Raw genomic sequence first — 18,418 nt, 5'->3', positions numbered from 1 at the left:
GGGTCGGTCCAAAGCCAGGAGACAGGAACTTCTTCTGGGTCTCCAGCATGGGTGCAGGGGCCCAAGAAGTTGGGCCATCTTCTACTGATTTCCCAGGCACAGCAGCAGGGAGCTGGATCAGAAGTGAAGCAGCCAGGAGTCAACTGAAGTGGCCCTCCTGTGGGATGCCGGCACTGCAGATGGCAGCTTAACCCAACCCACTGTGCCACAGCATTGTCCCCTCTGAAGGTTTAGTTTAAGCAGCACATGTGTGCAATTGAGGGGAGATGGGAGAGACTGACACATAATGATTTTCTTTTCTTGTAATACTTTTATAAGGTCTACTATCTTAAAAGAATGGAGAGAGTTCCTCCTTATCTACTCTAGAAGTATTTGTATAAAAATTGGTATTATTTGTGCCTCAATTATTGGAATATTTTGCTTGTGAAGTCATCTAAGCTTGGTAATTTGGAATTCTTTTTTAATATAATCGTTTAGATTTCTTTAATTATCTATTGTTCATTTTCTATTTTTGTTGTCTGTTTTGGTAAGTTGTATTTTTCAAAGCATCTGTTGATTTTATATAGGTTGCTGAATTATAGGCCTAAAGTTGTCACAATATCCCTATTTTAGTATCTGCAACATCTATATTGGTATTGCTTGCATTTTTCCTTCCTGATTTTGGAAATTTATGTTTGCTCCTTTCATTCTGCTATGTATTTATCAAATTTATCAGTCTTTTCATAGAATCAGATTTGATTTATATTGTTGGTTTTTTTTAATTTCTTTTTTTGCTCTTTATTTTCTTTATGTCCTCTGGATTTGACTTACCATGCTTTCTTTTCTTTGTCTGCTAACACATGCCTTAAAGACCACAACTGACTTTTAAGCTTTGCATTATGTGCATTACAGACATTTTTATGTTATTTTAATTATTCAGGTAAAAGTGCTTTCTTGGGGCCAGTGCTGTGGCATAGCAGGTAAAGCTACCGCCAGCATCCCATATGGGTGTCAGGTCCACTTCTGATCCAGCTCTCTGCTATGGCCTGGGAAAGCAGTGGGAGACCCTGAGGAGGCTCCTGGCTCCTGGCTTCAGACCAGCACAGCTCTGGCCTTTGCTGTCATTTGGGGAGTGAACCAGCAGATGGAAGACCTCTCTCTCTCTCTGCCTCTGCTTCCTGTAACTCTGCCTTTCAAATAAATAAATAAATAAATAAATAAATAAATAAATTTTTTTTTAAACAAAAGTACTTAGGGCTGACGCTGTGGTGTAGTAGGTTAAGCCTCTGCCTGTGGCACCAGCATCCTGTATAGGTACCCGGTTCAAGTTCTGGCTGCTCCTCTTCTGACCACCTCCCTGTTAACAGCCTGGGAATGCAGTGGAAGATGGCCCAAGTGCTTGGACCTCTGCACCTGTGCGGGAGCCCTAGAAGCAGCTCCTAGCTCCTGGAAAAGGCTACTCTGGTCATTGCAGCCATTTGAGGGTGAACCAGTGGATCGAAGCTTCATATTCTCTCCCTCTTCCCCATCATTCTGCCTCTCAAATAATTAAATCTTTAAAAAGGTAGTTTCTCACCTCCTTTATTTTTCATCTCCTTTATTTGGATTATTTAGAATTTCCTAATTTCTAAAAAGTAGAGCATGTTCTACATACCTTCTGTTATTTGTTCTACTGTGACTAGAGAGCATATTTTAAATGATTCCAGACTTTTTTGAAATTTGGTTCATGTTCCATTAACACTTAAAAAATATGTTTTCTAAACTTCTTGGATGTGTTCTATGTGGGGTTCACCCATAAATGTAATATAAGCTTAGGTTAAATTTACTAATTATGTTATTCAGATGATATGTATTTTTCTGATTTTGTTTCCTATCAAAATTTTCCTGCTTTCATTGTGTTTTCTTGTTAAGATCTGTCAATTTTGGCAGTACAGTATATGTATTGAGGATATGTTATGTATATGCAGATTTAGAATTTTTTTTTATGTTGCATTGACCTTTTAATCTGATGAAATGTCTACCTTTATCTTCAGTAGTACTTTTTTCCTAAAAGTCATTTCATCTGATGTTAGTATAGGTATACCAACTTTAAAAATCAGATAAAAGATTTTTAGAATTGAAAACGCATTTATGAATGGATACAGTCATCCTCATATATATATACAGTTCATGTTTTTCTGTTAGATGTTTCTTCTGAAGTTTATACTAGGCTGATCCCTTTTTGGAAGGTGAAGGTGGATTTTGAAGCCAATTATTACTGGCTCATTTACTAATAAGCTTTATTATTCTGGTCTTTTTTTCCCCCTTCCAGGTTCCAGTGCTGCTCTGCGAGGCTTTGCTTAACCATGCTTTACTGAGACTCTTTTCTCCATACTCTGTTCTTCGGAGGGCTGATCAGACTCCTGTGCCTGTTCCCCTGCACACGTGTTCTGCCTCATTCTCTCTCCTGAGTGCATTGAGGGATATCTGATTCTCTTTTGGTTTGGGGTGGAAGGGAAAATGATCTCAGGAGATTGATAAAAGTAGTTAAGTTTCTGTGTGTGTATTTTCATAATTCTTTGTCCAGTTTCCGATGCCTCAGCTTCCCACCCTGTTCTTAGCAGTAAGGAGTTTTCCCATTGTTTCCCAAGCCCTTGTTTCTATGATTGTGAGGAATGATGTTTTGGAGCTTTCTCTACTTCTCTCACTTACAAGGCACTGGTCAGACACACTTCTACAAATAATTTTTTTTATCACCCTTTGGTATCCTCTGTACTTTGGTTTGTATGCGATGCGTTGGGCAAAAGGCATTGGAATCTCCAGGCTCGCTATTGCTGAAGTATCAGACTCCCAGAATAGTGGCAGCTTGCCTGTGTGTGTATGTGTGTGTGTGGAGTAGAGAGAGACCTGATCCCCAGCCTGATTCCTAGGTAGTTATGCTTCCATTAAGTTCTTTAAGTAAAAGCAATATTTTCTGTGTTTTGAAAAAAAGACCTATTTTTTTCTGCTTTTTTACGAGTGACTCAGCTTGGGTAAGTCAGTTCACTTACTCATGGCTTGGTTTCCTCATCTGTAAAATGGATTGATGATGATTCTATGAGTCTCTTTGAGGATAAATTAGTAACTCACATAAAAACCATGAAGTATTTATAATACCTGGCCTTTCGTAAGCACTAGAAGAGACTTCGCTATTTGTGATGATGAAGAAAATGGTAGAATCTCAGGCCAGCACTGTGGCATATTGAGCAAAGCTGCTGCCTGCAGTGTCAGCATCCCATATGGGCACTGGTTCAAGTCCTGGCTGCTCTACGTCCCGGCTGCTCCACTTCCCATCCAGCTCTCTGTTATAGCTTGGGAAAGCAGTGGAAGGGCCCAAGTCTTTGGGCCCCTGCAATCCTGTGGGAGACCCGGAAGAAGCTCCTGGCTCCTGGCTTTGGATTGGTGCAGCTCTGGCCGTTACAGCAAATTGAGGATTGAACTAGTTGGATGGAAGACCTCTCTTTCTCTGCCTCTCCTTCTCTGTGTAACTCTGACTTTCAAATAAATAAATAAATCTTTAAAAATAAATAAATAGGGGCTGGCACCATGGCTCACGTGGTTAATCCTCTGCCTGAGGTACCAGCGTCCCATATGGGTGCTGGATTCTAGTCCTGGTTGCTCCTCTTCCAGTCCAGCTCTCTGCTTGGCCCGGGAAGGCAGTAGAGGATGGCCCAAGTGCTTGGGTCCCTGCACCCACATGGGAGACCAGGAGGAAACATCTGTCTCCTGGCTTTGGATCGGCACAGCGTGGCGGCCATTGGGGGAGTGAAGTGAACCAATGGAAGGAAGACCTTTCTCTCTGTCTCTCTCTCTCCCTCACTGTCTAAATCTGTCAAATTTTTAAAAATAAATGAGTAATAAACTGTGTGCCCAGCACATGCCTGAATCATTCAAAATAGAAAATTCTTAGAGTGAAAAAAAAAAAAAGAAAATGGTAGTATTTCATTTTGTGGATACATGCCACCAAATCTCTGAAGTTTAATTCTACAAAAAATTCTGTTTTTCTATTAATTTCTATTTTATGATTATTCCACTGGCTAAGATGATTCTAGTGAAAGAAACCAGTTTCATCGTTGAGCAATGTACAAGCTACCAGTGATTAAATCCAGTCCTTGCCTAAGCATTGGCTTGTCCTTTGCCACCATGCCTCACTTCAGGACCTTACTGTTGCAGGGTGTTTTTTTCCCATCGTAGACCACTGGCATTTTGCTTAACCACCAAGTTTTCCCTCTGTTGATTATTGGCATAATCTCACAGTGTCAGAGTAACTGGCTTGTGAGTCTACTCCTTTAGGTATTACAGATGGAAACTTATCGTTCTTCAAAACCGGCTAATAAAAAATCTCTACAGCATAGGGTCAAATTTTATGTCATCTACCCACAGTGAAGCGTATTTGTTGCTATTAATATCAGTGCGTGTTAGGAGCAATTTCGATGTTTCATCATTAAAAACTCCCTGTAACTGTCTCCTTCCTGTTATGCGTATGTTTCTCTTTTAGTTTCCTTTTCCAGATTTATCCTTGTAGACTTGTTTGTTTTAGTTTTAAAATTCCTGTAGGGTTTAAATGAACTGCGATTTATTTAAAGCACAGAATGATCCTGTTAGAAGTTGAGAAAACATAACGTATTGAGAAAACATAACGTATCCCATGGTATTTTTCAGAATGTTAATAATCAGGAGTAGAAGTGAGAAGATTTATTAGATAGAAAAAACAGCAGATATTTGTATACTAGAAATATTCTCAAAATAATTTAAAAGTAATATGCATTACTGATATTTGTGCAATATAAGGTAAACTGCCCTGGTCATAAAAGTATAGTGAATGTCTCTAAGTGATTAATTGCATTATCCATGATATGTACGTGAACTTCTTTTTCATGTTTGATCAGTTTTATTCCTGATGGTAATAAAACCAAATAAATTACATGCAAAATGTTGACTGCAATGTTATGGTTGAAATTTTTACATGCATAAAATAGTCAAACTAAATTTATGGTCTTATAATGGCTGCAGGCTGCTAATATTGAATGTATATTTTTCAAGTGATCTATAGCACCATGGCCAAAATACCATGGGGATAAAATTGCTGTTGATACATACTGCATATTTTCCTCTCAGATGTGTGAAATATTAACCCTGAGACTGCTTTCCTATGGTGTGCCTGGTTTCTTTTTATTTTCAGCCTTAGATGTGTATCCATCATTAGCCCACTCTTTAGAACATGTACAAAGGCAGTGCCAGTGTGGACTGGGGAGTCAAAGCTGCAGAGTCTTTCCATATCTGCCTCCATATACTTCTCTTAATATTTTAGTGAAATGTATGACTCCAAAATACTTCAAACCACTTTTAAAATTGTTGTAGTTCTATGCTCTTTTGAGTCAAATTAGAGAGAAATATCGTAGCTTGAACTCCTGTGCCTTACCTCAGTCATATTCGACACCACACGCCTGTGTGAAGAAGAAATGCTGTATGACTTAACATCCAGTCTTGCTGCCCTCTGTCTGCTCTCGCCTTTCCCACTGATCAGATTCATCCCCTACTGTTTTTTTGTCTTCTCTTTCAAACTAGGACTCCAGTTTTCTTGTATTCCTACCCATAGGCAGGAGTGGAAGTGTACTTTGACTTATACTGCAGTTGTTAGGTTAGGAGCCATTGTTTACTGCACTTTCAGGTGATAAGATCTGTCTTTAGGGGCAGGCACTGTGGCTTAGCAGGTTAAGCTGCCGCCATCCCATATGGGCATTGGTTTATGTTTCAGCTGCTCTGGAGGAAGCTCCTGGCTGGCTTTGGATCGGCACAGCTCCGGCCATTGCGGCCATCTGGGGAGTGAACCAGCGGATGGAAGACCTTTCTCTGCCTCTCCTTCTCTCTCTGTATAACTCTGACTTTCAAATAAATAAATCTTTTTTACAAAAAAACCCTGTCTTTATAAAGGAAGCATGAGAAAACAGATGACTTAATACATACCTGCTTTTAAGAACACTTAGAAAAGCAAACTCTTCAGAATATATTACTTTTTATAAACACGGTTAAAAATCAACAGATTTCATCTACCAACTTAATGGAAGTTTATAGAAATTAATTAAATTGAACTTTCATAAAAGGCTAATTTTACAAGGAAAAAAGAATACTGTATATTTTAGTCCAAAGTCCTGGGGGAGTCTGGAGAACTATGTTGCTTGTAGCATAGCCATAACAAAAGTATTCAGTTGTCAGAGATTGCTGGACGAGTTGTGTAGTCTTGTGGCCAGTACATAGTGTTTCATACACATACTCCAGTATTCTCCGTTTTTGGAATCCAGCCTATTGTACTTAGCTCGTCTATTAAAGTACAGCCACCTTGAGTTGACAAAAATCTTTGCTTTAAGAGTCTGAGTGATTGATGCTCTATGCTTTTCTTACCTGATGATATTATTCACTGCTCCTATCTTTCAGATCTTTAGCTGAGAAATAGGCATTTAAAGTTTCCTACTAAGACATTTGTGTTCTTACCTATAAGCTTAGTTTTAGAAGCAAATAAAAGTCCTTTTATTTTACTTGAATTTGCTCTTTAGATAATCTATAGAAAACTTAATTTTAAAAGTCCAAAACCTGTCCAAGGCGAATTCCTTCAGATGTTTAAGCCTATCACTTTATCAAGTGGGATTACTGGAAAGCTATATACTTGGACTACATTTCAGTAGCCTTTTGAGTAGATGCTTTAAAAGAATTATTATTTAATAGTGGGCCCTCGCCTTTTATCAGGGGTCAGTTAAAAAGAAGGCTATATGACACCATTTCTATTAGCTTTCGTAAAATTGCAATTGAATTCTGTGGGTTATGTTAGTTCTTACTCTTAATAAAGATTCATGTGGTAAAGGCTTAGAGCTTTATCCTAGAGGAATTTCCATCTCTTTTCATGAACTGTTATCTGTTCTTTTACTGGATACTGAGTGCTTTATAGGTAAAAAGTTTTTCACTTTGAGAGGCTTTGTAACAATCACAGACCAAATTTATCTTAGCATAGGTATTCTGGAAAAACCATCACCAATGTTTTTCTTCCCCTCATTCATTAGTTCATATTTTTGTCCTGTTTATTTAATGGTTTACTTTCCTATCTTTTTTGGAAATAGTATGTAAATAACTGACTGAGCTAGGAAGTGCAATTCTAAATTCTAGCATCAGAATAAGCAGTTTTAAAAATTAAGCGGCAGTTGTAAATCTGCCAAATCAGATTTTAAAGGTTAGGAGGTTGGTGGTCACCCCTTTCATCCATGTATCTGAAGTAACAGATGTTGTAATCACATATTTCTTTCTTTGGTTTTTTTTTTTCCCTATAGGCTTTGGATCTTAGTTTGTACTTCTATCCCTATTTCCAAAAAGTCCTTAAAGAAGGTCTTTTTCAGGACAATTTGAAATTACCTGAGTTATATGTTATATATAAAAAAATTCTTGAATGTGTTTTTCCAGTTATTGTTTTTGCATTACAATTTATTTTCCAAGAAGAGAGATGAAATGTTTTTACATTGATTCCTTGATTTAAGTTAATAGGCTAAAATGCCAAGTATTTATCCAAATAAATAGATAGCATTTGTTTTCAGTTTTGATAATTTTGCTATTATTCAAGCCTATTTATTGAGTCAGTCTGTTTCTTGTGAAATTGAAGTGTATTTTTTGCTCAACAATTGAGTCATGAAGCTTGTTTGTGCTACTGCAGGATCCTGGATACTGGGTGAAGATTCATCACTTGGAATACACAGATGGAGGAATCCTGGATCCAGATGATGTCTTGGCAGATGTTGTTGAAGACAAAGATAAGGTAGATGACTTTAAAACCGTTTCTCTTTGTTTTCCTCTGCAGGAATCTCTGTTTGGAGATTCACATCCTCCAAAAACGCATGTGTCAATTATTATTAAAAGATACCATCTGTTCAGATTGCACCTGGACAGCTCATAAATCAGTTCTTCATCAGTTTGGAAAACTTTCCAAAGCTTGAGAGACTTTTTGTGGTGACCTAATTAGCAGATACTTCATTCTCAAGAGTTTCTGATGCATCTCAATAAATTAGTGTCAGAAGCTGAGGCTGTTGGAGTTCTTACTGTTATTTCTGGCTCTGGAGTTTATTCCTGGCCCGTACTAAACATTCAGCTTAGTGCCTGACATTTAAATGTGTTGCCACACAAGAGCAGGACAGTCTCATGAAGAATGGTGAATTTTTCTTGAAGTAGCTGGCCAGCAACTATCCTGAATGATGTTCTTGTTATCATTGCTAATGCAAAAAAAACCTAAATTGAATGTTCCAAAATTTTGAACGTGTTCTGCCATCTAGTTGAGAATCATCCCATTGCAAACATCATGTTTTCTTGGATTCTGTCTTCTGATACTAAAGTGAGAACTCTGTGAAAGGAAGCCCTTTGGTTGCAATACCCTGGAGCATTGCTGTTGAGGAATACGCTTTAGTCCTGCTTCAGCGTCAGATTCCTCTTATCAGTGGGTTGTGTGTTCTCCAGCATTGAATTGCAGCTCTCCTGGAGAGACCTTGCTGTCAAAGTTTCTTCTATTGTACAGCCTTAGCACTGCTGGTACTAGGATAATTTATATGTGTAGACTTCTTTCTCTGTACTGTTTTTCTTCTATCACAGGTTAGTGTGATTGCGTGTACATTCGTATGTTTTAACTAATGGACTGGGATAAAAATAAGCGATTCATTGAACTCAGATAAAATTTTCATCTTTTTTTCTTGGAGATTTTTTCAGACTGTTCAAATTTACATTAATCTCTGCAGACGTTCTATATGTTTGTTTTTAATATTTTCTTTAGAATCCAAACCTGATTTGCTTTGCAATATAGTTAGCCATTGCACAAGGGACTTACCTTCCTAAACAGACTCTGTGCTCCTAGAGGACTGGTACGGGAAGATCTGAATTGTGTTACTAGTATCTGCTAATTATTTTATGTGCACTTGATTCCTAAGGACCACCTGTTAAACAAGTGCCAAAAAATGCTTCACCTGCTGCAGTTGACTCCTGCTGTGTATGATGTTGATGTACGCCTCCTGTTTAGTTGGTTACATGGTAAATAATGTGCGATTGATATTATTGTTATTATGTTATTATGTACCTTTAGAATTTTTACAGGAGGCGTTTTCCTTGTTTTTCGCTGTTTTCTATTGTACTTCTTCTCCAGGAGCATCGTCCTTTGAAATATTGTAGGCATCTGGGCTCCTTGTCAATGAGGGAGGTGGTTCCTGTGTGAAATTTCACTGATGTTCAGTGTGTTTCAAGGGAAAAGCCAGAAAGTCACAAGTTTAAGAAGGGCCATAAGAAAACGTCTCACCCCAGTTTCATCCAAGACCTCCTTACCAGAAGGGCGATTCCGTGGACGGTATCCAGGGAAATAACCTGTCCTGTAGAGCTCTTCCTTTTAGAGTCGTCTTGTTAACTGACTCAGCAATGCACTTTTTGCCATCATCCATTTATTACACACGGGAACAGCTTTATTATATGTAATCTATGTTTTAATGGGACTCTACTGCCATTACTAAATAAGGTGAAAAACTGAGATAATTGGTTAAAATCCTACCAGAGATTAGTACTGTTTGGGTCCAGTTTTAACCATTCCCTTAATACACTTTAATGCTTTTGCATGGAGCCTATTTGTTATTGTTCTGCAGAGTTGTTGAGAATTTATACTTCTGAATTGCCTGAAAACTATACTCCCATTTCAGAAACAGTAAAGTAAAAAAGGCAACATTATGCATTTTTCTGACATTGATTCCTTATGCAATCTTCAGATTTCCTTATATTCCATATGTTTAGTGTGGAAAAGAAGGCCCTGCCAGACTTCACCTTTTTGTCAGTTTAGATTAAGAAATAATTATAAATGATGCTTTTTGGATATTTAATGACATATCTAACTCATCCAAGATCCCTGGAGACAGTACAGAGTATAGATCAAATAACAGCTCACCTGTATACAAATTGGCTTCCTAATAAATTCTTGCATTTAGAATATGAATAGATGGCAAGCCCACGGAGGCCTGCATGGAGGTCCATGAAGATTGTACTAAACACTGCACTCCTTGACTCCTAGGAAAGTCTCACTACCAGTAAGAAATGGCAGTAACGAACTGCGGGTAGCAAAGCTTCAAAGCATGAGGCAGGAAGAGCAGAAACTTCACATCAGAAAGCAGTGTGGGCTGAGGACATTTAATCTATAGAAGAAAACCCAGTATACATCGGTGAAGATTGAGATGAGAGGTTAAATGTGAGGCTACTTCACATCTCAGAGGGACCTTGTAGAGTCCAGTCTGTTTCTGAGACTTCCAAGGTTTCTGGTGCAAGAAGTGGTTTATCTTTGGCCTTACATCTATTATTTCTTTGGCTAACGCAGGGCTTGGTGCCTAAGTGGTCTCTGTGGCAATTTTTTTCTATCACTTGCTTTTGCATGAAAGCCCCTTCCGGGGTAACCAAGTGCTTATCACACTATGCTATTTTTGTTCTATATTTTGTCAAAACATTATGAGATCAGTGTTGGAATTTGGCATCTTTATGGTAACTAGTACAGTTGGAAACCACATAACAATGCTTTGGTTAATGATGGACCACTTGTAATAGTGGTCTCATAAAATGGTAATGGAGCTGGAAAACTCATGTTGCCTAGTGACGTTGTGACTGTTATAACATTACAGTACAGTGCGTTCTTCACATGGTTGTGGTGATCCTGGTACAATATAAAAAACATACTGGGCCGGTGTCGCGCAAAATAGGCTAATCCTCTGCCTTGCGGCGCCGGCATACCGGGTTCTAGTCCCGGTCGGGGCGCCGGATTCTGTCCCGGTTGCCCCTCTTCCAGGCCAGCTCTCTGCTGTGGCCAGGGAGTGCAGTGGAGGATGGCCCAAGTGCTTGGGCCCTGCACCCCATGGGAGACCAGGAGAAGCACCTGGCTCCTGCCTTTGGATCAGCGCGATGTGCCGGCTGCAGCGCGCCGGCCGCGGCGGCCATTGGAGGGTGAATCAACGGCAAAGGAAGACCTTTCTCTCTGTCTCTCTCTCTCACTGTCCACTCTGCCTGTCAAAAAATAAATAAATAAAAACATACTGTACCACCAGTCATATAAAGGTATAGCAATACAGTTCTATATAGTATATAATACTTGTTCATGATTGCTATTGGTTTATATATTGACTACCCAGTACTTTCCATCATCATTTTACAGAGTACCCCTAATGATTAAAAAAAAAAGTTTACTATAAAGCTGTAGGCCATTTTATACCAGCAGCAGCTTGGACATCTTTTACCATGTCTCTTAATTGTATTGCTCACCCATTGAGTGGTTGATATCATGTAGGTTTGTAGACATTCAGTCTGTGATGTTCTACAATGATGAAAGTACCTAATCACAGAATTCATTTCACAAAAGTGTGTCCCTGTCATTGCAGGATGTATGACTGTATACATGTGAAATATTTTAAAACTCAGTAGTTATCCAACTGTGACAGTTATTCTCAGGATTCTTCAGTTTTATCCATCAGTCTGATGATTATTATTTACTCAGATAAAGAATTTTAAGGATTCTATCTTTATACTCATGTCTCTTCTGTGGCTGCCATAGTCTACCAATATGCTTCACCCTGAAACCACATTTTCTTGAGCACTAACAGTGCCCTGGAATGTCTTTGACATGTACATCACCCTGTTTTATTTTAGAGCAGCCCTATTATGTGTGATTCCTATTTTTAATTTCTGTAACAGCCACAGAAATTCTAAGTCAGTTGCCTGACATCACACAGATTATAAGTACCAGAATCAGACTTTGGAACCCAAATTAAAATTTCTACAGTCTGTTTTTCTTCTGTGATGTGGCAAACTTTATATTAGTTTTTGTATCTGTAATTTTTATTTATGAAAATGTCAGTCATAAATATGCATTGATTTTACTTAAATAATTATCATTAAGGAAAGATAGTTAGTAGATGCAACTGTAAAGTATAGAGCCTTAGTTGAGAAGTAGATCAGTGCTGCTTAGTTCAATTCCTTTTGCTGATAGCCCACCTGCACCTGTTGTGTTGTAAAGCCCTGTCACTTTTAACTCTGTTGCTTTCATTTGCATCCCCCTTTTTCTAGGGCCCAAATTACTCAAATACAGTATAATTCCAGTTAGACTTTGAAAAGTGCCTTTGTGGTCCAACCACAACATACAATTTCAATGGAAATAAATTCTTTATTCCATAACTACTTTTGAGATGGATTACACTATGTGCACAAATTATGGACTGTACTATCTTCAGTAGGCAGAAGAATGATTGCTCAAATAAGCCTATTCTTCAATTCCAAGAATTGATTAATGTGTGTTTTACATGGCATGGGGGTCTTTGCACATATGATTAAGTGCCTTTAAAGGGGAGATTATTTTGGATTGCTTTGATGGACTAATGTACTCACACAAGGATCCGTCTATATGAGGAAGGAAGGTGAAGAGTTAGTGTTAGAGAGCTATGATGTAAGAAAATCTCAATTAGCTGAAGCTGGCTTTGGAGATGGGGGAAGGTGCCATCAGCCAGAGTGCAGGTGGCCTCTGGGGGCTGGAACCCACAAGGGAACTGATTGTCCTCTAGAGCTTTCAGAAAAAGCACAGCCATGCTGACACCCTGGTTTTTTGTTTGTTTGTTTGTTTGACAGGCAGAGTGGACAGTGAGAGAGAGAGACAGAGAGAAAGGTCTTCCTTTGCCATTGGTTCACCCTCCAATGGCTGCTGCGATTGGCGCACTGCGCTGATCCGAAGCCAGGAGCCAGGTGCTTTTCCTGGTCTCCCATGTGGGTGCAGGGCCCAAGGACTTGGGCCATCCTGCACTGCAATCCTGGGCCATAGCAAAGAGCTGGCCTGGAAGAGGAGCAACCGGGACAGAATCCGGCGCCCCGACCAGGACTAGAACCTGGTATGCCGGCGCCGCAAGGCGGAGGATTAGCCTAGTGAGCCGCGGCGCCGGCCATGACACCCTGGTTTTAACCCAGTGAGACTCATTTCAGGTTTTGTAGCCACTAAACTGTCAGGTAATAAATTTCTGTTGTCTTAAGCCACTAAGTTTGTGGTAACTTGCAATAAAAAAAAGTTAATATGTCATGTTTTATCCTGTTTTAAACTTTAAAAGTGATGTGGGTCTTCTTCAGTTTCATACTAACTGGGCTTTAGAATCCTATGGGAAAAGAGAAATACCTTATACTTCAGTTAGTTTTGGTTTGCATTCCTTCCAAATACATCACAAAACAATGCTTAATTGACTGAGTGGGCCTTCACTCTTTGGGACTTGTTCCGTATCTTAGTGGCTATGCTATTGTCTTGTGGTTGTAGCAACCATTTCAAAGCCTCAGCCAAACACCTATGTGATGTACACTTCCAAGTTTCTCATTACAACACACAAAAACCCTAAGGAGTCTGAGAGACTGATGTTTGTAAGTCACTGCAGTGATTCATCTTCACTCACGGACTTTTCTTAATTCAGTGTGAGGACCTCCGAGTACTAAATGGTTGTTTTCCTTGTATTTTTCACTATATTATTTTTGATTATTGCTGGCTTGGTGAAAAAAGATAAATATAATATGGCAACATGTGACTTCTGTTATGTAAGTTGGAATACTGTCATAGTTTTATTAAATGTAAAAATGTAGAATTATGTCACAAAATAAGATGCGAAGATGTTGCTATCTTTGTCGAAGCTTTGCCCATCTTTGGGGCAGAGTTTGGAAGCATGCCAATAATTTCTGTGGGCTTCATAGATGATGAGTTGACCCCTGCCTGCCTGTGTCATATGTGATAGCTGCTTCTTCAGTGTTACAACTTTGATTTAACCTTATTCCTATTAGTTACATGTCCTTGGACAAGTTCACCCGTGTTAGCCTCAGTTTCCCAGTTTGTAAAATGAATATTTTTTTAGAATTGTTGTAGGAATAGTCTACAGGTAAATTACATAATGTTTTAAATATATTATGGTATATACTAAGCAATCAGATATTAGCTTTTATAGTAATACTACTTTGATAGTGTTATTCCTGTATTTTTTAGCTATGTTTTGATTTAGTCACTAAATATTTTATATTCAAGTATTAAAACATCCAAGAAACCATTTTGCTATACATCTTAACAATTTTTAACAAACTCTATTAAATTTTAAAAAGTAATTCAATTGCTAGGCTCTTAAGATATATTAAATTTATGATAAAAAATTTAGATTAATGTCTTATTGTTTGAGAAATGGAAATGACAGTGTGACACTATTTTAAACCGAGCATTCTTTTATCAGAACATATTGTTTGATAATGTAAGTACCATCAAGGACCTAATATGGATTTAAAATGGACACTGCTTTGCACAGTGAATGAACTAGTGACCTAAAACGGACACTCCCTCTTTAAGTCCACGCTGCTTTCTGAGCACGCTCTGTCGCCCTCTAGTGGAAGCCAGCATTACCTGGACACCCGCAGAGGAGACACTTTGTGAATGTGCTGGTGTTTGGTTCCACTTTCGTCTGAATATAACCTGTACTGTATTTCCCGTACAGCTGAGACTCAGGAATGGATGGTAAAACCAGAGTTTATGTATTTTTTTCATATACTTTTGTGAATTTTCTAAGAAGAGTTAAAGCCAATTATTTGCTTTTTCTTAAAAAAAAAAACTTAAAAAAAAAAAAGACATCTTCCTTCCCATCTTCCTCTTCAGTGGTTGGAAGGTTTTTGACTGCTTGTGGCATGTGTGTAAATCTTTCAGTGTTTATATTATCTGTATTGTGTTTTTCTGAGGAAGTGGGGAATGCTAAATTAAATTATACTGCTTTTTCGAAAAGACCCCCAAATTAATACACTTAAATTTAGCACTTATTTTGCCAGAATGACTTCTACTGTAAAGAAAAACATCTATTTCGAAAACCACACTTTTTAAAATAAAATTAGGATATGTTTTAATGACTTTTACTTGGGCTCCTTAATGTTGATGTTGTAATAGCACTAAGAAGAAATTTGCAGAATGTCTGCAATAAATGCAGAGCCTCCCAAAGAGCAAAAGAATGACCTTGGACAGGAAATTCCATCCTGGGCATTTCACGATTACTCTCTACTTCTAGAACTAAAAAGTGCTAGAATCATAGACCCAGTGGAGACCTCAGCCATCATGTAGCACAGCCTCATTATCTTCCAAAAGGATCAGAAGCTGAACCAGGAAGAGAGTTGAGGACCCCACTGCCCCACGGCTATCAGTTTGTGTCTGCAGGTGATGCTTTCCCAAGTGCGTTTCTGCATTTCCTTCCTAGGATCTTGGTACTGTCTCACGTAGATCCAAACTACTCCGTTTCAGTGTGATTTCCTCCATTTGACAGCTTCCTCCTCCCCCTCCTCTGCCCATGGAAGCACTTCCTCCTAGTTGACAGCCTTGCAGTTATGTAACAAATACTTTATTTAATAAAGTAGTTCATTCTTTATCTGGTTGCATGTATCTGTTCCCAATCTGCATTTCCAAAGCTACAAAACTTAAATCTGTGTAGTCTCAGGCCAGAGTTATGGTAATTGATAAGGAGCTGATCTTCTTGCCTTTAGCCCCTTTACCCTCAGCCATTCTATGTCATGAATGTCAGTGGAGTGGTTAAGAGCTTGGGTTCTGGACAAGCAAAGTCAATTCATTTCTTGGCTCTGTTGGCTGAGTGTCTTGGGCAAGTTACTGCAGTGCCTTAGTTTCTTCATGAGCAACTGGAGCTAAAAGTAGTATTAATTTTACAAGTTAGTACCTAGACAGTGTTTAGGAAAAAACCTGGCCTGTAGTAAGACATTAATACATGTATTATAATTAACCAATTCAAATATATTATTCCAAAGATATTACTTAAATCACTGCATCATTCCTTCTAGTGTATACTGAATCGAGTCTCAACCTCAAAGCACTCTAATTTCAGAGGCCTCTGTATGGCCTAAGACTATTGTACTCGAACCCAGACTTCTTAAATCTTCATAATGATGAAATGACTACATTTCTTATGTGCCATGCATTTTTTACATAGTGTTGTTTTTCCGTAATGCTCTATTTATCTTGTCTGCCCTTGTTCTCGCTCCTTGCCTATTTAGGATTCAGTTTATATTTTATACTACAGAATTTTAGCTTGGTGAAGGTCTTCGTTGCTATAAGTTTTTTTTTTTTTTTCCTTAAAAGATTTGTTTTCAATGTTAGAGTTACATGAGAGAGCAAGTGAGCAAGCTTCCATCCACTGGTTCACTCCCTAGATGGCCACAACGGGCAGCACTCAGCTATGCCAAAGCCAGGAGCTAGGAGCTTCATCCAGGTCTCCCACATTAGTAGTAGAAGCCCAGGGTTGTCCTCTAGTGCTTTTCCCAGCTCATTAGCAGGGAGCTGGATAGGAAGTGGAGAGCCAGGACAGGAACTGGTGGTTTGATTCCTGGCTATTTTCACTTCCAGTCCAACTCCCTGCTAATGTGAATAGGGAAGCAGCAGAATATGGCCTGAGTACTTGGCTCCCTGTGCCCACTTGGGAGATCTGGTTGAAGCTCTTGGCTTTGGCTTGGCCTCACCCTGGCTATTGCAACCATCTGGGGAGTGAAACAGTGGATGGAAGCTCTCTCTATGTCTCTGTCTCTCCTTCCCTCTCTATAACTCTTTCAAATAAATATTTAAAACAGTGTTCTTATTGATAAATTTATATTAGTTTTGTCTCCTCACATGTCCTATTTGCTGTTTTAGGACTGAAATATTCTTTTAAAAATTTTAGTGCCTAGATTTCTTACCAGTGGTTTAGCATTTAGCAAACATGTTTGATGTTAACCAATGACAGAGCCAGACCTAGAATCAATGATTTCTAGTTATCCACTTTTTTCTTTGACCAATCTATGTTGTCTCTTTTAAATATTTCACTAGGAGGCAGCTTGTGGGCATGTTTCAAGCCCAGAGGGGCACTTTGGAATCAATGCTTTTGTGACCTTACTATAGCAAAGACAAATGGTGTTAGGAGATTGTAACTTAAGCTAAAGTAATCCTGATGATGGCAGTGTCAAATATGTTCTCCCTGGTGCCTTCTGCAACAATTTGTGTGCATATGTGTATGTGTGTATGAGTGTTACTGAGTAAACCAGGACACAGATCTGTGTGAGGGGTTGGAATATACTTGCCCTGTGTGTGTATGTATGTATGTGTGTTGTGCATATCAGAGATTGGAAAGAAATTATCAACTCAAAGATTTTATTAATTTAGCTAAGCATTTGAGTACAGTAAAGAGTAAACACTAAGAACATGTTTGCTGTATGCAAAAAAATCTGAAGTTTGGAGAGCAAAAATTGTTACAAAATTTGAGGTTACAATACTGCTTTATTTAGAGCTAAAAATGTAATTTGAATAAAGAATGAACACTTTCACCTTTAAAGCATGTCTTTACGTGCTGGCGCCATGGCTCACTTGGTTAATCCTCCACCTATAGCGCCAACATCCTATATGGGCACCAGGTTCTTGTCCAGGTTGTTCCTCTTCCAGGCCAGCTCTCTGCTGTGGCCTAGGAGTGCAGTGGAAGATGGCCCAAGTGCTTGGGCCCCTGTACCCACATGGGAGACCAGGAGGAAGCACCTGGCTCCTGGCTTCCATCGGCGTAGCTCTGGCTGTAGCAGCCATTTGGGGGGTGAACCAACAGAAGGAAGACCTTTCTCTCTGTCTCTCTCTCTCTCTCACACTGTCTAACTCTGTCAAATAATAATAATAAAAAATGTCTTTAGCCATGTGTTGTATTATTGCACTCAATTCTCCAAATTTTCCTTCTCAGGTTTTTTTTTTTTTTTTTTTTTTTTTTTTTTTTTTAAGATTTATTTATTTGAAAGAGTAACAGAGAGAGAGAAGGAGAGGCAGAGAGAGAGAGGTCTTCGTTCACTCCCAAATTGCTGCGAAGGCCAGAGCTACACCGATCTGAAGCCAGGAGTTAGGAGCTACCTGTGGGTCTCCCACCTAAGTGCAGGGGCCCAAGGACTTGGGCCATCCTCCACTGCTTTCCCAAGCTATAGCAGAGAGCTGGATCAGAAGTGGAGCAGCTGGGTCTTGAACCGGTGCCTATATTGATGGTGGCACTGCAGGTGGTGGCTTTACCCACTATGCCACAGTACCTGTCCCTCTCATTAGTGTTTTTAAACTATTTGAAGGGACATATTGTATGGACTATTATATTTTTGTACATATCTGTTTTTGACTTATGTGACTTACAAAAGATAACATTATTATGATATGAGAAATTAAGCAAATAACAAGTTACTTGGTTTAGAAAACATTCTGTTTTTAAAATGCAAATGCCTGGGGTCAGCACTGTAGCATGTGGATTAAGCTACTGTTTGCAACACTGGCACCCATATCAGAGTCCCCGTTTAAGTCCTCGCTGCTCTGCTTCCCTTCCCACTAATGCAACTGGGAATG

The 18,418-nt window shown here is 39.0% G+C and overlaps 1 protein-coding gene across 6 annotated transcripts in view; it reads left to right on the top strand.

The window, feature by feature from the left end:
* The window catches only part of PARD3B (par-3 family cell polarity regulator beta), a 1,151,792-nt gene that overhangs the window by 152,304 nt on the left and 981,070 nt on the right, over positions 1-18,418 (top strand). For 5 of the 6 annotated variants that reach the window (XM_051849249.2, XM_070070340.1, XM_051849247.2 and 2 more), the window contains exon 2: positions 7,694-7,795. In XM_051849249.2, the coding sequence (XP_051705209.2) occupies positions 7,694-7,795 (102 nt within the window). Of the gene's footprint in view, positions 1-7,693; positions 7,796-18,418 lie in introns of those variants that run through there. The other variant, XM_070070342.1, reaches the window with a different exon arrangement.

This window comes from Oryctolagus cuniculus, chromosome 3, assembly GCF_964237555.1.
Source record: "Oryctolagus cuniculus chromosome 3, mOryCun1.1, whole genome shotgun sequence".
NCBI lineage: Eukaryota > Metazoa > Chordata > Mammalia > Lagomorpha > Leporidae > Oryctolagus > Oryctolagus cuniculus.
The sequence above is the reverse complement of the archived record's forward strand: the minus strand, read 5'-3'. Positions and strand labels throughout refer to the sequence as shown.